The 18,909-nt window shown below is 49.3% G+C and overlaps 9 protein-coding genes across 9 annotated transcripts; 4 read left to right on the forward strand and 5 right to left on the reverse strand.

Moving 5' to 3' along the window:
- Positions 1-196: 196 nt before the first annotated feature.
- MIND_00367100 (Ubiquitin carboxyl-terminal hydrolase 4) lies at positions 197-3,763 on the reverse strand (the record flags this gene model as incomplete). Its single annotated transcript, XM_037360510.1, has 10 exons — positions 197-247; positions 300-382; positions 430-871; positions 928-1,212; positions 1,265-1,398; positions 1,447-1,966; positions 2,017-2,641; positions 2,692-2,883; positions 2,933-3,393; positions 3,440-3,763. The coding sequence occupies 10 exons, from the start codon at positions 3,761-3,763 to the stop codon at positions 197-199; spliced, it is 3,117 nt and encodes a 1,038-aa protein (XP_037223395.1).
- Positions 3,764-4,077: 314 nt separating this feature from the next.
- On the reverse strand, positions 4,078-5,864 carry MIND_00367200 (uncharacterized protein; the record flags this gene model as incomplete). Its single annotated transcript, XM_037360511.1, has 16 exons — positions 4,078-4,182; positions 4,229-4,405; positions 4,457-4,544; positions 4,597-4,700; positions 4,746-4,785; positions 4,835-4,850; positions 4,897-4,908; positions 4,960-4,984; positions 5,030-5,073; positions 5,122-5,173; positions 5,223-5,240; positions 5,293-5,302; positions 5,358-5,406; positions 5,457-5,497; positions 5,709-5,723; positions 5,779-5,864. 16 exons carry the CDS (start codon positions 5,862-5,864, stop codon positions 4,078-4,080), a joined length of 882 nt encoding a protein of 293 aa, XP_037223396.1.
- Positions 5,865-6,868: 1,004 nt separating this feature from the next.
- MIND_00367300 (Duf636 domain protein) lies at positions 6,869-7,277 on the reverse strand (the record flags this gene model as incomplete). Its single annotated transcript, XM_037360512.1, has 2 exons — positions 6,869-7,077; positions 7,115-7,277. The coding sequence occupies 2 exons, from the start codon at positions 7,275-7,277 to the stop codon at positions 6,869-6,871; spliced, it is 372 nt and encodes a 123-aa protein (XP_037223397.1).
- Positions 7,278-7,522: 245 nt separating this feature from the next.
- MIND_00367400 (Rho-GAP domain-containing protein) lies at positions 7,523-9,293 on the forward strand (the record flags this gene model as incomplete). The annotated part of the gene is made up of 4 exons (XM_037360513.1): positions 7,523-7,802; positions 7,846-7,968; positions 8,024-8,662; positions 8,716-9,293. The coding sequence occupies 4 exons, from the start codon at positions 7,523-7,525 to the stop codon at positions 9,291-9,293; spliced, it is 1,620 nt and encodes a 539-aa protein (XP_037223398.1).
- A 656-nt stretch (positions 9,294-9,949) lies between these two features.
- Positions 9,950-12,398, forward strand: MIND_00367500 (Tripeptidyl-peptidase sed3; the record flags this gene model as incomplete). Its single annotated transcript, XM_037360514.1, has 13 exons — positions 9,950-10,216; positions 10,269-10,961; positions 11,065-11,139; positions 11,190-11,317; positions 11,365-11,410; positions 11,461-11,474; positions 11,521-11,601; positions 11,652-11,743; positions 11,792-11,944; positions 11,990-12,156; positions 12,207-12,219; positions 12,268-12,296; positions 12,348-12,398. 13 exons carry the CDS (start codon positions 9,950-9,952, stop codon positions 12,396-12,398), a joined length of 1,809 nt encoding a protein of 602 aa, XP_037223399.1.
- Positions 12,399-13,360: 962 nt separating this feature from the next.
- MIND_00367600 (CRAL-TRIO domain-containing protein) lies at positions 13,361-14,659 on the reverse strand (the record flags this gene model as incomplete). Its single annotated transcript, XM_037360515.1, has 5 exons — positions 14,372-14,659; positions 14,170-14,319; positions 13,919-14,127; positions 13,626-13,866; positions 13,361-13,573 (listed from the first exon to the last, which is right to left on the reverse strand). The coding sequence occupies exons 1-5, from the start codon at positions 14,642-14,644 to the stop codon at positions 13,361-13,363; spliced, it is 1,086 nt and encodes a 361-aa protein (XP_037223400.1). The 5' UTR covers positions 14,645-14,659.
- A 247-nt stretch (positions 14,660-14,906) lies between these two features.
- MIND_00367700 (uncharacterized protein) lies at positions 14,907-15,449 on the forward strand (the record flags this gene model as incomplete). The annotated part of the gene is made up of 4 exons (XM_037360516.1): positions 14,907-14,979; positions 15,027-15,117; positions 15,165-15,297; positions 15,348-15,449. The coding sequence occupies exons 1-4, from the start codon at positions 14,922-14,924 to the stop codon at positions 15,447-15,449; spliced, it is 384 nt and encodes a 127-aa protein (XP_037223401.1). The 5' UTR covers positions 14,907-14,921.
- A 1,163-nt stretch (positions 15,450-16,612) lies between these two features.
- On the reverse strand, positions 16,613-18,017 carry MIND_00367800 (N2227 domain-containing protein; the record flags this gene model as incomplete). The annotated part of the gene is made up of 6 exons (XM_037360517.1): positions 16,613-17,147; positions 17,191-17,445; positions 17,495-17,552; positions 17,611-17,824; positions 17,882-17,937; positions 17,987-18,017. 6 exons carry the CDS (start codon positions 18,015-18,017, stop codon positions 16,613-16,615), a joined length of 1,149 nt encoding a protein of 382 aa, XP_037223402.1.
- Positions 18,018-18,059: 42 nt separating this feature from the next.
- On the forward strand, positions 18,060-18,797 carry MIND_00367900 (uncharacterized protein; the record flags this gene model as incomplete). Its single annotated transcript, XM_037360518.1, has 2 exons — positions 18,060-18,542; positions 18,588-18,797. Exons 1-2 carry the CDS (start codon positions 18,243-18,245, stop codon positions 18,795-18,797), a joined length of 510 nt encoding a protein of 169 aa, XP_037223403.1. The 5' UTR covers positions 18,060-18,242.
- Between the last annotated feature and the right edge of the window lie 112 nt (positions 18,798-18,909).

Here is an 18,909-nt window from a genome sequence, read left to right on the forward strand (position 1 = left end):
ATTTAAACCTTAACATCATTAGCAAGTCATACGTAGCATATACAAATTCCTTTCTTGTGCTTATAATGCAAATGTGTGGCGGTAGATGTGTAAAGTACAAATGTTACGTAAGTAGGTGCACAGCAGCAAGCAGTAAATCCAACATAAAGGAAAGGGAAAAAAACTATCCGTGGGTTATGGCTCTAAATGCGTTAGTTTACATGACGTTCTTGCTGCGTTTGTAGAACAGGACATAGGCCTTCTGATTCTAAGAGGCAATTAGACCCAACATCAAAATCGGAAAAAGACAAACGACTCACGACTACCTGCTTCTCGTCGACTGGTCGGATGCTGCTATCATCACAAGACTTCCACCCGTCACGATCCATTATGAAGGCCGTATCTAAGCCATCGTGTCAAACCAGAATGAAAGGTAAGAGACTAACTCACAGTGTCCACTAGATAAATTCCCCGTGTGATTTGTGACCCCATACAAGTCATATCGATATGGCGGCACTTGTGACCTCGGATCGTCTGGCGCCACGATCATACGGCCCTTGTCTGCCCCAGGAGGAAGAGGAGGGGGCATGTAACTGGTCAAGTCGAGCGATCTAACAGGGTAGTCCACGAATGTGTCGACCTTATCGGAAAACCGACCATTGATTTCAAATCGTTTCAAGTGTATGACCAGAACGGGGGGAAGGCGTGCAAGAGAAAGCTGCTTGGTTGCTCGTCGCTTGGCTTTGCATTTCGGACAATCCCAGGCATCCTCCTTCTCCAGTGTCTCGGTGTTGAAGAACGCTTCCAAACAGCTTTGCAACGGCACTTTGGAGCTTCTTCCATGTGGAATTGGTAGTTGAAGGATGGAAAACACGTTATACGTGGTTGATGTCTGGAGGTTTTTGACTGTGTGAGGAATGGTGGGGAAAAAATTCAAGTGGAACTCACCGTCAGACATGTCAAACATTGCACGCGATTCTTAAACTGACCCTGGAAGAAATCGACGATGATACTATCATTGCGCGTCTTCCAAAGACGCCATTCTTGTTCACTCGCAACCTGTGTACTCAGTCGCTCAAGTTCGGCCTCCTGTTCCGGTGTCCGCGTAAAGGTCGGCTTCACGATTAACCGATTGAGATCCTCGTGGATTCCATCAAGTAGGAAACTTAAAAACTCCTGAGAGTCATGTTGGTTGGAGCCAATGTACTGCTCGTTGAGTTTGCAAACAACTTTCTACCAATGAATCAGCCTACTTAGTTTCCCAGATATTATAGGAATATCAAACCCGGAAATCCAGTGGTATTATGTAGGGCAGTTCACCACTCCACATGGCATGAATTAGGCTTGCGAAGGAGCCAGACAATAAGCCCTTGGAGCCTAATGGGTTGACAGTGTTAACAGCATTCCGCCAGCGTCCCACTGTTTCAACACGTTACTTATCTGAACACGAAGACAACACTGACTTACTCGTGAAGAATTGAGCGAAGGGGAAAGTTGCAGTCAAACACTGTATTGGGGCGTTCATATAGCAGGTGTTGCCGAGATTCTTCAGTCCTGAAGTCCTCATAGAAGCGATCGGCCAAAACGATGGTGGATAATCCGAGTTAATTCGGGGTGGCCCATCGTCACCTCCGGTCGCATGTGCCAACGAACGTGGAGTCGCTCGTTCTTGACGTTCGGCCGGGGATGCAACGGCCGGTGGTGGTCTTATCACGTGGATATTGTTATGCATGCTTGAGGGAGGATAGTCAATCGACTGTCTTTGGAGAGACAAAGTTTCCATGGACTGGTCGATGAAGTCGCTCCGTCGTCGTGAAAGGGAGGGATTAATCGAAGCCAGTGGGGGAGAAGTGATGGGCCCCGGGGAGATATTTGAGGAGGACGCAAATGTCAAAGATGAAGCTGCAGGGAGGGATGGTGAAGATGTCATTCGTGGGGCGAATGAAGGGTAAGTAATGCTACCAATGGCAGGAGGCATTGAAGATGACTAGTATGAAAGATATCAAACACGAGAAAATAAACAGAGTGGAAAAGTACATTTTCGGGTATACTTTGTGGCAGAGAAGACGGGCTAGCTCTTGTTACAGCCGGCCTCCTGGTGAGACTGGACGATTGAGGATACGATATTTCAGCGGGGGCCCTTGAGTGTCCGAAGGAGTGTGATTGATCGAGTGAGAAATTTTGTCGGTGTTGAAGGGTGGGTGGTTGCGGAGGATTGGTGTCTGATCGTGCACGAGGGTTCCACAGTTGATGTGGGTCCGAAGAAGTGTTACCACTTGTGCTCGAAAATCCATTGGTCATCTGACTAGCATTGGTCGCAGATGGAGTAAATCCGTTGAGCAGGCCATTGCCGTTGATGGGTGGTGAAGGCACCGATGCGGAGAGTGGTTTCAATGGAGGCGAGCCGGCTATCCCATCGTCACCCATCTCACGACGCCATGCATCGAGCCCACCAACTAACAGCATTGGCATATTGCGGAGCATCTTGGTAAATGCTTGATCATATATCAGGCTAAAAAGAGTAGTCATAGGCTGTGAAGCAAGAGTGGTCGATGAGTGGTCATATAGGACGACTAGATCGAATTTGTCGCGATTCTTGAACATGGTCGTCTCCTTCGTTGGTGCTCCAACCATGCTGTCTTCCAATCCTTGAGCGGTCAACCTATGGGTGAAAGACATGAATCTTTAGGATAATAATGATGTTCGACTTACCCCGGCCGTGTGAGGACGACTGGTTCTACACAGACAACAGCGTCGACTTTGATGTGAGCTTTGTCGAAGTCTCCCCGATTCCGCACATCGAGAAGTAGAACATTGAAGTCGCGAAGATAGTTCTGCAGGTCTTTTTGGAAAAACGCTTCCGTTCTTTGGTAACGGAGGCTTTGCAGGAGAAAGATTAGAGGGCTTGTGGGGAATGGGGGGCTTGGTTGGGGAGGCCGGCCTGCTGACAAACGAGCTGACCGTTGGGGTTACTGGAGTACTGGACGGTCGGTCGATGGGAAGGAAGTTGTAGTCGGGAATATCTCGTGGTGCCGGATATGTCTCGTCAAGTTCAGATATGGAGGGGAACTTTGCTTCTGTGCTGGAGATACTGAGTGTCCGAGATGGGGTCAACGGGGGAGCGATTGGTATGGCTGGAGTATACGTTTGCACTGGTGAGGAGGACGGGGTCGAAGTCGGAGATGGTGGACCAAACGAAGAGGGAGAGACGATAGTGTGGGTGGTAGACATTGGTGATGATGGTGTTGGCGCAACTCTGCGCTCCGTGGCCAAGTTGAGACCGCTGTTCTTGAGTGCTTGTATCCTTTCTTGGATGCCCCCAACCCGGACTGGTTTGTTCTCATCCAGTTTTTCCATTGCCTTCAGCTTTTCCTCGATGGCAGTCATTCGGGCCGTCATATCTGCACTATATGTCTACAAGGCTTAGCCAGTCGCAAGGCCAGATCACTGGTCCACTCACCCGCTGAAACTCGGCGCACTCTTTATGAACCAACCCCGTGTGTGCTTCCCGCTTATATTCGGTAGAGTCGAGTGCGGTTTTAACCAACGATACGCCCTTTGTATATGAGGCCAATGCATTCTTGAGGTCACCCCTACTCTCATGGTCGCGCGCGGCAACGACTTGGTGGCGGGCTGCTTTGATTAAGGCTAGTGCTCCTGCTCCCTTCGATTCCCGCTGGACAACCTCGACCATCTGAGCTTTAATCTGCGATGTCGACATATTGTCAAAGTGTCGACCAATCCCATTCTGCCCGGGTGGGTTGCTGACCACCACAGCTGGCATTCTACCAGTGCAGCGGCGAAGGATGCTTTCGTCTGAATGTAAGTGCTGTCACGGCGGCTGATGTCACACTCAAAAACAAAACTACGACAACCCGGATTCAACTGCAAAACTGAAGCGGAGTAATCTAAATCTTCAACGATTGGACGATGCTTAGTACTTACCAGTCATACTCAGACTGCAACTGCCTGTTCCGAATCTTTACTTTCCAAACTGCAAGTTGTTGCGCAGCGCCGCAGCTGGGCCCTTGGCTGTACTGAACACGACCTATACCGTGATCTGCTACTGGAAGTGCTATACAATAAAATAATAACAAGTTAAACCTTGTCGTCCAAGTCCTCCAGTTGCGATCCATTGGTCCTAGAGTCAATCGCTCCTGAATGACTGGCAAACACGATATTCGACACCTGTGGTTCAACGTCCTGAAGTAGCTCAGCTCAGTCAAGGAAGACCCAAAAACCTTGGTACCTGATGAGTCGTAGACCCACTCTTCGAACTTGGTAACTCGAGTGTATTCAGCGCTATGGTGCTCGTTCCTCGAATATAATTGCGACCGTTCAGATTAGCGAGAACGGTGTTGCAGTAGAGTGGGCAGATCATAAGATAAAGGCCTATCCAAGCTTCTTTCAAAGGAAATGCGACCATCTGAGGCGGGGGGTCGATCGGAATACACAAGAGCAAGCATTGAGAACGCACAGTTATGATGACAAATAAAGCACACAGAGATGTCCACAAGCCAGTGTTAATAGCGAAGATGGTGACACGTTGAACCAATTGCACAGTGCTATAGGTTCGTTCAAAACGACCCGGAGCCTGAGAGAATAACGTCGAATCACCTTGGGAGGCTCCTTGAACCGTGATGGTAAATGAGGCCGATGAGGATGAGCGAAATCAAGATATCTTGGCCCGCTGCCATCCCCCAAATTGACCACACTAATTTCTGCAACCAATTCAACAGAGAGTTCTTCTGAGGAGTTATCTATACCTCGTATTGAAACATTGTGGCATTCAATTTGGTCTTTGCGCTAGACTCACTCGTCCATAATCTATTTGTTAAATCAACAGCTCGCTCACCAAAGGACCGTAAACGCTGTCGGGTACATCAGCCCACAACGGAGCACAGAACAGGAACACACCGATATATCCTCCTGAGCATCAAGGTATAACGCGTGATTTTCTCCGCTGAAAACAATGCTCACCAAGTTGGTAGAGAGAAGAAATCGTCTGTAAAAAAATTAGAACAGCCAAGGGATATCGAGATCAACTCACAAAGACAGCTAGGATTACGAATGCGAGACGAGTTCTGCCTAGAACTAGTGGGGATTGTCAAAATTTGCTTGATGAAGTCCAGTGTTCCTAACATTTATAGATCCGACCAGCGAAGAACAGCTGAGAGGCAAACGCCATAAATGCCTGTGGGTATTAGTGAGTCAATAACACCCAGACAAGAAGAATGACGAACGGTCACGAGATCAGCCCACTATGAACCCAATGAGAAAGAGTACAGGAATGAGAAGAGCGGAAAGACGAACAAGTAGCGTCCTAGAAATCCATCAGCATAGAGAAATAAAATCCCATCACAAGTCTAAGTACAAACATGCTGAGTGCGATCGCGTTCGTCGGCCAATGCTCCAAGACCTCCCACACTAGAGGCGATAAAATTAGCAACAGTACTATGTGGAACCCTATTCCGTACTCGCGGTCACAACAAGGCCGAGATGACCCGCGTTCAGACCCCTGCCGAAAGAAGTTCAGCATTATCTAAAAGAAAAAACTCGGGCTTGCATTATGAAGGCGACCTATGTATGTAGGTTCCATCGTTGGCTGAAAATCTTTAGGACAGCCACCCAACACGGACCAACAACTTGATGCTTAATCTTTCGTTCTTGGGATGCTTGCTATTTCAGAATTCGAGGTATCCTAATGGGATGATTCCAGGAGGACGCACAGACTGTACTGGAAGCTATGGTTATAGTCGGTAGGTTGATTGCTGCTCTATAAGGGACACAGATGCTTACGCTTGCATACAAGCAATCCCAAACAACAATCCATTGCCGACAACAGAGAGATATACTGGAAGGAGAATGGCGATCTGGGAGGGCATGTCGCGTTTACTGGTTGAGTGAGCGTCTGACTACGAAAGCTTTATACGTGGATCAGCTGGCCAAATAATGGAAGCCCGCGATACACTTACGCTGATATCGGGCTCAACGAGTCGGCTGCAGGTGGACGAAAATAGTCTACTTCTAGTTTCGTTCTTCGATTGCGCCGAGAAGATCTTTCCCAGGAAATCACGATCAGCCAATGCATAAGGCACTTCTCTGTGCGATGTTGATGCGAGTGAATTGACTCACTTGCATTGCTGACAGCCCTAGGCCTCTGTGCGAGCGTCGACAAAGGGTGTAATAGATATGAACTCCATCCAACAGCACGAACCTGATGCTATAAAAGGGTTGACGAAGCGGAATGTCGGCCAGCCCCAAATCTGACTCCAGCATGAATCCGTCCGCACTTGCAAACACACTTGTAGCCGCCCTGATGGCTGCTCTTGTAGCACAAGCCGCTCCCACTCCCGCTTGTATGCCATTCGTTTCAATCGGCCCACAGTCGAACTGAAATCGAAGCTAGGCAGCGAGATTGACTCTCCGGCCGCTGTGCAAGACGGCCCCCAGCCAAACATTTGTCCCTTGTTTTAAAGCATCACATATGATGTCGTCCTATATTGACCAACCGGAAACCTAGCCACGTCGATGCTGGAAAGCGCGAGGAGTAGTTTTAAAGGATGTGGCAATGGAGATTTGTAGCGTGATATGAACATCGACTAATCGTGTGCCACTAGTTGAGAGGATTCAGACATGATTGCTTATCTGAAGTGAGGTCAAAACCTGACTAAAACCTAGACTGTTCACATACTACAACGACAAACAAGAACAAGACAAAGTTGCTTCTGCGTATGAGATGTATCTCTAAGGAAGGCTGGGGGACTTACCACTACAGGCTTGGCTTTCTCTTTGGTTCTAAATGAAGACCAGTAACCCATGCTATTCTGTCTTGCGGAAAGCTCTCTCGACGAGGAACTAGCAAATAAATATAACTTCCACTGACTGATCACAAAGCACGAAACCCACCCCAAGAGTGGGCATCGTCCACTGCAGATGGAGGGACAATGATCCACTTTTTGTCCACTGGTGAACTGAGGAAGAGCGAACTTCCGCAACCCGAACAAAAGGAACGCAACAAGGTCTTCCCACTCGTCGTGCTTGAATCCTCATACGATTTGAGGAACTCTTGACCCTCCGTGACATGGACATTCTGCGCTGAGTGAGTAAGTTGGTGCAAGTAGCAGAGAAAGACCTGCATCTGGATTGAAGAAAGCGTTGGTCATAAAGGCGGAGCCGGCAAACTTCTTGCAGTTTGTGCAATGACAAACTGCGTAGGAGAATGGGTCGCCGATGACAGAGAAGCGAATCTTCTTGCACAAACACGAGCCGAGCCGAGTTACACCGGAGACTGCCATGAACGACCGCCACAGATAGGAAGTGAATTCGACATGTCACAGGTCACGGTGTGACTCGCCAACCCCTCTACCTCACAGTCTTTTCTCCGTCAATCTAAATGAACAGCAAGCATAGGCTACCAGATAGTACTTTTTCAACTTCCTGCCTTCAAAGTCCCGACACCCACTCTGGCGCCAGATCAGCCTCAGCCTCCTCCCATAGCGCACATCATTCCAAACGGCACAGCGACCATGAACTTGGCTCGATGCTCACCTCTCATCCCAATCCCTGGGACCGTGCTGTTTCAACTCCCAGCGAAGCGCAGTCGCGACCTCGTCGACTCGAGAATGCTGATCCACGCCCGCTTTTACGGTCTCTCAACCGACTTCTCGACTCATCAACACAACGTATACCGGATTTTCTTGATGTGGACCATTTGATTGCGCTTTATGAACGGGACATTATGGAAAGAGAGGACCGCGATATGCTCAAGGCCAAAGCTCGGCGTGAGAGAGCACGAGACAGAAGCTCAAGCAGCAATCTCAGTACGTGGTCACCGATGTCCTTGGTCGATTCTGACTCCTGCAGCTGTTTTTGGCTCTTCACTGCGAGAAACGACTCTATATGCATCAACCATCACTGTTCTTTCTGGATTTGAGCATGATATACCCATCATCGTCTTTCGTTGCGTCAAGGAGCTCTGTCGACATGGTGAGCCATCTGTTTACTTCAAAAGCGGCTCACTTCTCTCTCTGTGTGTCTCTAGGTTGCGTACCTCACAAACGAGCACCGGACAGGCATCGCCTTCTGGCCCTAATCACTGCTTTCGACGCCGAACCTCAGTTCGGTTGTAAGACGGCCTTCAAAACACCTAGCGAAATTCCAGAAGTCTATGGTCTGCTTACAACCTATCTCTTTGCATTGCCCGAGCCTCTCATCAGTTCCGATATTTTTGAAGCCTTATGGACATGGTGTATCATGCCTTCGTTGCGCAATACCGACTTGAAGAAGGTTGGCCATAGACGAACATTCGAACCAACTGATTCCTCCATTCGCATCTGCCAAATTCTCCTTCGCCTCCTCTCTATTCCTAGCTTCTCACTTGTCGTCTATCTCATGGGGCTTTTTCAACGTCTCCCAAATCTGATCTCAGACGACATTGGGCGTGCTGTACTTGCTGGTGCTGGCTCCAAAGCAGATCCGGCGTCAGATGGTCGTGGCGAACGGGTTTCTACAATGCTCCAATGGCTTGTTGATCGCTGGGATGTTATTGTCAAAGCACTATTCGACGGCCCTGATACGTCATCCGTTTCTCGCCTTTCTCGAGCGCCGACCAAGAAAAACGACAATATTGAGGACGATGACAACGAATCTGATGTTTCTAGTGCATCTTCATGCAGCGCTCGTCAGTGCTCAACGAGTGCAACACATCTAATTGCTGATGTTATCACTGTATAGTCGAACAGCGTCTGCAAGACTTCACAAGAGAACTAGCTGAAGAGGCGCAGCGTGAACTGAAGCGCCGTAATCGTCAGGCTACGATGACCCAAACTTTACCAGCTGAATCCAAGCGTTCAAGTAAAATCACTCAAGACAACGATTCGGGTTATGACTCTTCTGAAGATACGAACCTTCACGTCCACGAAGCTGCACCACCGTCACCGCCTCAATGCAATGACGATCAAGAGCTGACCCATCCACAAGCTTTGCGCCGTATCAGTTTGCTAGAACGAGAGTTGGAGAGAAGCGATCATGCGGTTGAAGAAGCCATCACAAAAACCTTCCAAGCGCAAAGCCAAATCAAAGAACTAGAGGCAAGGCTACGCGTCTACGAAGGGCGAGGCCAACAACAGAACTCAGTGCCCAGGTTGGAGTTGCGATTGGATGACAAAAGAGCCACAGAGGATTGGCACGCAATTTTGCACTCTGACACCGACACGCTCAAGAGACAGTTGGCGGAGACGCAGAAGGAACGAGACAAAGCTGTTGGTCTTGTTCAGGAGATGAAGGAGTTGATCCAAGCACATGGGTTTTAGTAATCTTTACTGTAATACTGTAGTAATTTTTACTCAGGTGTTTAGTGCTAAATTCGTGAGAATCGGACCAAATCAGTAGACCCCGCACATCAACAACTATTGAACCAATGCTGTGGTTCCACTCACTTCACGACTGTTGAGCCAAGCCTAACTGTGCCTCCGGGTTTTGCCCAATGTTCAATACTTGTTCAATGCTCGGCCTTGCCGACCTTGTGCTAACTTACGCGTGCTCGATTTTCCGGTGTCGTGGGACTGACGTTAGCATGGTTCTTCCCTTTGCTCGGCATTCATCGCAACCACGTTCCAGTCGCAAGGGACTCGGCCTGACCCTCAATTATCCTTTAGGTCCGCCATAACCACCGTACAAAGCAGCAACATTCGATGAACAAAGCCTCAAGTTACCCATATACGCAAGAAATTGCTTTGCCAAGTCTTGTTGCCATGACCTCGCAACCAATCCGATCGTTTTTGATACCAGTTTTCGGGCAAGCTGACCACGACATACTTAAAAGGCGGTTCATGCTTGATTATAATGATCCACCTTCCCGCCTCTTTTCTTTTTTCACCTCCTTCCTTTCTCTCTTTTCGAGGCAGGCACCTATCTGGATAGTGCCGCTCGTGCTTTCTACTTGCTCTTTGGATAACTTGGAACCATCATGCTCACGACCACCTTCTTTTGGACCACAACTGCGCTCATCGCTGCAGTTTCCGCATCACCGCTGAGCGCCAGACAAGGATACCACCAACAATATCGCCGGAGTGCCCCTGAAGGCTTCACGTGGAAGAGTACCGCGCCATCAGATTATGGCCTCAAGCTCCGGATAGCGCTTGCCTCCAACGACGCCCCAGGACTCCAGCGGGCTCTTTTGGACGTCTCGACGCCAGGTTCGGAAAACTACGGAAAGCATCTCACCAAGGATGAGGTACGCTCAGATTTCTTTCACCAAATTTATACTCTTTCTAATGGTCTCCTAGGTGAACGGCTTCCTAGCTCCGACTCCCCAAGCCCTTGCAGCTGTTACAAACTGGCTAGGCAATAACAATGTCTCCTCCACCTCTGGAGTCTCTGGAGATTGGCTCACAATCAATGTTCCCGTTGCCAAAGCCAACGCCCTCCTCAGCGCCAACTTTGAGATGTTTGAACACACGGACTCGGGAAATGTCTACGCCCGTACTCTCAATCTGGCCTTACCCGATTCGGTTGCGCCTTTCATCGAGCACATCTTCCCCACAACCGAGTTCAATTCCCCGATGGAGGTCAGGCCTGTCATGTCGCTTCCCGAGACAAAAGGTCTCGGCCGTCGTCAAGCCGGAGGAAAGGCACAAAGAGGCCCTGTGACTCCTGGCGAGTACCTCGGCTTTCTTGACACCTTTATGCTCATGAACGTGATACAGAAAGCCTGCAAAAGCTCTATGGCATTCCAGCCAAGGCTGCGACACAGAAATCGAACAACATCATTGTTCCCGGTCCGTCTTATATGTTCAACTTACGACGAACATGCTTATAATTATTTGCCAGGTTTCCTTGGCCAATTCGCACAGGGAGCAGATCTCCAGACCTTCCTCACCAACTTCCGTAAAGATACCGACCCCCGCCCCGTCGTTCGCGTGCAAACCCTCGATGGAGGTCAGAACCCACAGAGCGCTCAACAAGCAGGAGTTGAAGCTGTAAGCTCATTTTTTTGTCCGATTCTTCCCCCGTAATCTAATTTTTGCTTAGAACGTGAGTTGCACAATTTCATCTTCGATCCTGGTGTTTCAACTTTCCTAGCTTGACATTCAATACACCGTTGGTGTTGCTACTGGTGTCCCCGTCACCTTTGTTTCCGTCGGCAACCAAGTTCAGGTTTGTACTCGAACTTACAATCTTTGTCTACGTGAGTCAATAAAATTTAGGATGGCGCACTCGGTGGATTCCTCGACATCATCAACTTTTTCCTTGGAGTCAAGGACGCTGATGTCCCGCTTGTGATGAGCACTTCCTACGGCTTGAACGAAGAGGACCTCCCCCCAGCCCTTGAGACGTCTGTCCTCATTCGTGTCTTGCTCAAAAATGCTGACGGCAATACAGAAAGCTCTGCAACGCCTACGCGGCCCTTGGCGCCCGTGGATCGTCGGTATGTCTATCAAATTTCTCGTGAAGCTATGATGATCAAACGGGCTTCAGATTCTCTTCGCTTCGTACGTTCAACAATCTTCTATGTCTTGCTCATCCTTATGAATGCAGTGGTGACGCGGGAGTTAACGGCGGTGTCAAGAGACGGCAATGCAAGAAGTTCCTCCCAGCCTTCCCCTCCACCTGCCCCTTGTGAGTGGATGTTCTGATTGTTTTTGGATGCAACGCTGAATTTACTTTAGCGTGACTTCCGTCGGCTCTACTTTCGGTGGATCCATCGAAGTTGAAACCGGCTCGAAATTCTCCAGCGGTGGATTCTCTGATGTCTTTGCTAGTTGGTGCTTTGCTCTTGCCAGCTACTCGTTTCTGATTTTATCAATAGTGCCGGACTACCAGACCAAGGCAGTGAACGACTATCTTGCTCTCCTTGGAAACAAGAACGCAGGGCTCTTCAACACGAAAGGCCGTGCATTCCCTGATGTTGCCGCTCAAGGCGAAAACTTCCAAGTTGTCAACGGTGGACGATTAGGTGGCGGTACGTGGCCAGCATTTTTCAATAACGGCTGCTAAGTCCAAGCAGTGGATGGAACATCGGCCTCGTGCCCTGTATTCGCCAGCGTCATCGGTCTTATCAACGATGAGCTTATCGGAGCAGGAAAGAAGCCATTGGGTTTCCTCAATCCATTCCTGTACTCCAATGCTGGCGCCATGAACGACATCACTCTCGGTAACAACCCTGGCTGCGATGTGAGTGGCGAATTATACTTTTTATGTCATAAGCTCACGTGGTCATTTAGACTGATGGATTCCGTGAGTCTTCCCTTTGACCTTCATTCTCATAACTAACCCATACTTCAGCGGCACTCAAAGGCTGGGACCCCGTCACCGTATGTTATATCTTCCACTCGTTTAGCCCGTGATATTGAACACTATAACAGGGACTGGGAACGCCCAACTTCGAGAAATTGAGGAAAGCGGCTGGTCTATAATAGCATTTTGTTGTCCTCTGGGGAATATTGATTAGCTTTGGGTCTTTGGGCCAAATAGCCGTGTTACTCCTCTGTAGCCCGACTAGAATCAGACTTCGCGATGAGAAGTTCAATTGCGCAGATTGAACGAAGAAGAATTTAGAAGAAGTAAGGGCTCTGAGTATAAGAAATGAAGTGAGTCCAAGCTCAACACCCGCATGATGCATCCTCGCCTTTGCAATTGGAGCACCGCAATCCTCGCCCTATCAGCTTCAACCGCCACCATACATGCAGCCCGACCACTATCTGTCCTTCAGTCGAACAAAGGATGCAAACCCAGTTTCTGCGAGGGAACTGATTTCTTGTCCGAGCAATTTCTTTGCGGCGACCCTCGCCTCGGACCCAAAGACATCGAGAACAGAAGCGCAAGTGCTATCGCCGTGCTCTTCCACGATTACTGGCGATTTGGAAGAGAGCATCTCTGCCCCAACCAGTTTCTCGCGGAATGGTTTGACGTCCCCACCTGGCAGTATCGTCAGCCTCCTGCAAACGGATTCCAACTCTCAACAGCACACAAACCGATTGGCGGAGACCAGGTACTTCGAAAGGGCGCGAAGGTAGATGATTACGGAGGGCAGGACAGCGAGCTATACCTTCTGTGGCCAGCGGGGCTGCCGTTTGCCATGCGAGCGTTGCCGCCGACGAGCCTGAATCCAGAAAATGAAAACGGGTATCGCGTTTATGAGGTGGTCTATCCGTTCGTTGTGAGGGTGGGTTTGGCTGCTGCATTTTATGGCCAGCCAGGTCAGGGCACAGTTTACCAGGCAACAACACGTGTCGAAGAACTCCTTCGGGCGGGTTTTCTGCGGAGAGTTCCAGTCGGAACAGGGAGGAACGATGAAGCGGATGTGGATTAAGCAAACCAAAAGACAGTAGGCATGTAAATGGTATCTGGAAAATGAATGCGGAATAATGGCCCAACCTTACTTCTTCTCGAAAACCTCAGCCTCCGCGGTTCCACCGTACTGCGTAGGTAATTGATCAGGGGCAATGAACGGGAGAAGTGCTTTTCCAATGGGCTTGGGTCCACTACCGACTACCGACATTTTTGCAAATGTGGCTGCGGGGAGAATCGTTTTGAAGATCCAGAAGAGCCATGACATATAGCCTGGCACGTTCACGAAGAATTTCTTGTACTAAAATAAACGAACGTTGAGTCAATTTTAAAAGGAAACCAACCAAGCTTACCAAGAGCTCAGGATAATGGCTACTGAAGATGTTACTTGCTTGTGAGGCAGCGGCCTTGGATGAAGGGGTACGACTGGACATGTTTACACCAGCGTAGTCGTGAACCTGAATGCATTGATCGACCGTAGCAAAGTCGAGAAGCGTTAGAGACTTCTCCATAAAGGCGACGCGCCAACGGAGGAAGCGGTCGACATCACCAAAGACTGCATCAATGTCCGAGTTACCGCCATAAACGTTATAACTGGTGCCAAGTCAGTCAATTGACAAACCCACACAATTGCCTAACAACTCACACGACAGGTCGACCTTCTTTGTCTCGCCCATATATATGCCCCAGTTTACCGAATACATCTTCTGGGAATTCCTCCTTGCATGCATCGTCGACCTTGAACTCGTCGCGCCAGCGAAGGGTTTCGACAAACCTAGAAAATGTTATTCCAGTACTCAGGCTTGAGGGAACCCTAAAACTGACATTTCGTTTGCAGCGGTTGGGTTTAGATTCCTAAAGCGGATTGGATGGTTATTCGCTTGTAGAGAGTGGAACTTGCCTGGCTCGTAAGAATTTCATGAGAATCACGCTGACCTTCGCGTCGACAAGATTCGTTGGGTCAATATGGACACCCCATAAGATAATTGGGGTGGTCTTAGCCTCGGGTTTCTCGTATGCCTTGACGAGTGCATCTGGGATTGTTTTCTGTCATAAGTTGGGTTAGTTCAATTTCTCAATAGCAACATCAACGGCGCACTCGCAACTCAGTCAAGGCTTTCCATTCATAGCCCGTGAACTTCTCAGTAAGCGCATTCTGCGGCTCTTCAACCTTCTTGTCTTTCTTCTCGGTTTCGACCGTGGGAGCATCCGTGGGGGAAGGGACGGCAGCCTGGGCAGGTTCAGGCGGCGACGCTATTGTGGTAGTGCTCGTTGGGGGTACTGTTGTCGTGGCTTCCACCGCTGTGGCTGTCGCGGTAGGGGCAGGTGTAGGCTCAACAGCAGCAGGAACATGCGTGTTAGCTTCGGACATGGTGGAGGGAAACCAAGCGTATTTGTTGTCTAATCAGATTTGGGCCCAAGGGTCGTGTAACATTGATCCGATGATCGCTCACCAAAGCGGCTTGAAGTTTTCAAAGGAACAATTGCATCAGCTAATGAGCAACTTGAAGCAATGAGTGTGAGAGATAGCCACATCTCGGAGGACAAATCTGTGTCTTTAAATCCTTGAATGCCTCTGCTGCAACGCTGCATCACGGGACCGCGTAACGCTCACGTGTACGTCACACGCTCACTTTGATTCCAAATTCATGGCCTCCAACTCAAAAGGACAAATCAAATCAACGCCGACACCGTTAACTGACCAAGGTGTGTGCTCAATGTACTGAGTCTACATCAGGGAACTTATGTCCCAGAGATCTCCCAAAACTACTCCCGGATGCAAAATGAGCTCCAGTCACTTGCAGGAAAGATCGGAGAGCTTGAACAAGAATCAGACGAGCACGGGTGGGTGTACAGATATTCGGCATTTGCCACTCTCATCCTCTTCACAGACTTGTATTATCAACGTTGAACGAAGCGCTAGCGGCCGATCCACACCGAAAATGTTTCCGTCTCATCGGCGGGGTTCTCGTCGAGCGGACTGTTCAAGATGTAGTACCAGCGCTTCAGACAAACCGTGACGGAGTATGTTTCTATCTCCAGTTATTTTAACCTTGCTAGACCGGTCATTCCAGATCAAGAAGGTTTTAAGCAGTTTAAGCGAGCAGTACAAGTCCAAGGAAGAAGAGTTTGACGCCTTTCGGAAAGAATACAACGTTAGACCAGTCGGGGCATAGTAGACTTAACAAGGTTTTTTCAAACGGTATCCTCCAAATCCTTCACATGCGCCATATCAATCCGATCTACATTCCAACGACATTCGCCTCCTGCAGCCTTCTCCAACCATTCATCCAAATACATACCATTATCGCTTCCGTCCGGCTTCAAAACAATGACTCGCTTTGAGCTGTCTTTTGTCATTAGTCGACGAGCGTGGTCGACGAGCTCATAATATGTTCCCGTTTCGTCAGTGCAACTGCATCCAACATGGGGGGGTGGCTCAACATTTGGCTTGAGGATAATTTGCCGCACACTGTCCGGCATTGGAGCAATGACGTTTGTGGTGGTGGTCAGCGTCTGTGAAACGGATTCAGGGTCAATGCCAAGGCTCTTTGCAATGTCCACTGGAATAGAGTCGTCGGTCTCCAGCTGAGAGACCCGAAGGTTCGTTAAAAACGGCGGGAAATGAGCAATGCCCTGCTCTATCCCGAAAAACTTGGTTGTCCAATACCACTGATTGGATGTTTCCACCAGGTGAAGGTATCGTAGTGTGGGGGCATGGCTTTAATGACGGGCCACCATGATCTGTGCTGCGAATGGGGAATCCGCCTCTTGTAGTGAGATCGAGTATCCTTGGTAGTTGTACGACACCGGCCAGTTTTGCGGCCACATATCCGTTGAGGGAAATATCAAGTGCTTCCAAAGTCGACGAAAGTTGGTGTAATATTCGCATGACCACAGCAGCCTCCCCTTCATTAAACGTATCCAGACGCTGTTTACCCTCGGCTCTTAGCCTCTCTGCCTCCACAGCAAGCTGTTGGAGAGAAGGATCGTCTAGATCGTCCTCCTTCTCTTTCCTTAGCTCCCAATAAGCCTTCCTGACGTCGTTCCAACCACTGTACGCGGTCGTCCATTTATGTAGAGGAACCGTGTAGTGCGCAGTTTCAGGGGTATATTCTCGAGCAATGACGCAAAGGCGAAAATCTGGGGGCGACGATGCTCTGGAACTTGAATTGGGCAGAAGTGTCATGGATGTAACGAGAAACGAGACTGAGAGAACGCCCAGTCGCACCAGAGTCGGAGCACGCATGAATGCGAAGATATGAGCGCACAATTCGGGGGGTAAATGGTGGAGCTTAGTCCGAGTCAAGGCAAAATAATGTGATGGTACAGAAATACATCAAGCCTCTCCTTCCCGTTTCTTTCGTGCCGTCCAGAAGGCAGCTTTGTAAACATACCCCAACATCGACTGTGGGTTGTTCGTATATGTTGTATCCAAACTACGCTCATTCTCAATCACAAACCCGATCTGCCTCGCGAGCGTCTTCACCTCATCCAGGCTAAGTTCCACCGACGGGTCGTGGGTGTTGTTGTTTTCCCAGTGCCACAACAGGGGCCCGAGATTAATCCAGACACCTCCAGGAGCGAGAATCGCATGCAGAATACGGAGATAGTTGACAATATTCTTGGCAGTGTCGATGAAGAAACAAGTGAGAATAGCATCCCATAGTCCTGCATGAGGCTCAGATGGGTCCGCAGGACTACCGTAGATCTCCTCAAAGTCTCCAGCGACAAGTGAGAAGTTGACACCTTTCGGAAGACTGGAAGGAAGCACATCTGGAAGAGTAACCGGCCGAAGGAGGGCCTCACTTGTTGGGAGATTGGAAAACGAGTGAACATATGGGTAGATCGTATGTGCATCGACTGCGGTGGTTCTAACCAATTAGCTGACGTTTCCGAGGTGAGGAATGTGCTCACTGATTCAGAATAAAGTGAGAGGTTAGTAGCATGTAATGAGAGAATTCATTTCCTTGCGATGCAAAACCAAGTTTGGCGACATCATGCGCAAGACGACCAAGGCCAGCTCCAGGCACCAACACACGTAGATTTCGCCTCATATTCTCGGTGATGTCTGAGTAATGTGAAAGGAGCGCCTCTGTCATTGGCAGATAACAAGCATCGCGTTCGGCTTTTCCCTCAGCGCTCCAGTCGCGAACGAGTTGTTTCAGTGTACTGCGAAGCTTGTCCATATCGAAGTCCGTGGGCTTGTACTTCCTCCGACCTGGTCCCCCCGTGTGAGTGGGAGTGCCCGTGGTGGTGCTGGCCGCCATGAGAATGATCTGTAAAAGAACAAGAGTCGAGTCAACCACTTGAACAAAACACATTTAAATGACGCACCATGACTGTGTCCCGAAGAGTGATCCTCTTCATCCTGAATATCATGCCCAAATATTTCAGGATCGGCTACCACACTACCCAGAAAGTCTGCATTCTTGCTGATCGCCTCGTCAACCGCGTCTAGTTTTGCACGGTAGCCTAGTTGCGAAAGCAGCTCTTGATCAGCTTTTGGAAGCGTGTAAAGATCCTTTCTCCGGCGATTGTTCGCAGAAAGCTACTGAGGTTGCATCGGTATTCGACAATTGCTAACGACCGACTGCCGAACGCGCACCGAGTAATTGGCGTAGTTTTGGAATGTCGATATTACATTCGAGAAATGGAGCTGCTCTGTAAGACGCTCGATCTTGATGAGAGGAGAACATTGGAGGAGACGCACCCTCATCAATATCTGTTTGAGATGGCGGCATTATTTGACAATGACCGAGTTACGGTCACGACCTTTTTCTACTTCAAGTCCCCCAAGACTCATCAGAACCAGCACCGGATGGATACCAAACGATGATGGTTCTCATTCAGTCTCTAGACAGACCTTGCTGGGCAATACTTCTCCTTGTCTAGGTTTGAAATCTGGCACTGATGTTTCTTCACCGAACAGCGGGAGCAAGCTGCAGAACGTTCTCGTGGACTCACATATGATACTCACAAGCAGCGAGATAAACATGCTTTCTCAAGTCTGTCGCTCCCACAAAGCGACAGTGACCTTAGCACTCTACGTTCTTGCCGCGACCACTATCTCGCGTCTGATTCCCCCGTCTTCAGCAAAATATACCAAACTGGTAGCTGCCGTCGCCATCTCTCTCAGGGGCCCCGCCACTGCGTCTGCGGACGACTACGTAACGGCCCATAAATCGTATCCGTCAATTGATACTGTGTTTGACTGGTCGAAAGCCACGTCTTACGCAACGGAGTTGCAACCCCAGCGGCTGCAAGAGGTCAGTCTCCTTTCTTGCAACTATATCGACTTTTTTAACGGTCAGCTTGGCCGAAGACGTGGGTCGACATTTGAGATATCCAACGCTGGAAGGATTGCGTCTAGCGAAGGCCGGTGGCGAATCGAAGACATGGTTTTTGCACAATGCAAAGTCATTCTGGGTTCCGCGCTGACAATGAGCGTCGTCGGAGACCACACGGGAGCGATGACAATCGCATTGACTTGGTCTGAAACTGCGGTGGCTGAAGCTGGTTGACAGAGTTTGCGCTGAGCTTATCTGAACTTGAATTTGGGTAGCGACCAGAATATAAATACAAGATGATACCTACAGTATACGTGTCCTTACTACTTTACTTGGTTGGAGTTGG

This window comes from Mycena indigotica (genome assembly GCF_014461135.1).
Source record: "Mycena indigotica strain 171206Taipei chromosome Unknown Mind.scaff0003, whole genome shotgun sequence".
Lineage (NCBI taxonomy): Eukaryota > Fungi > Basidiomycota > Agaricomycetes > Agaricales > Mycenaceae > Mycena > Mycena indigotica.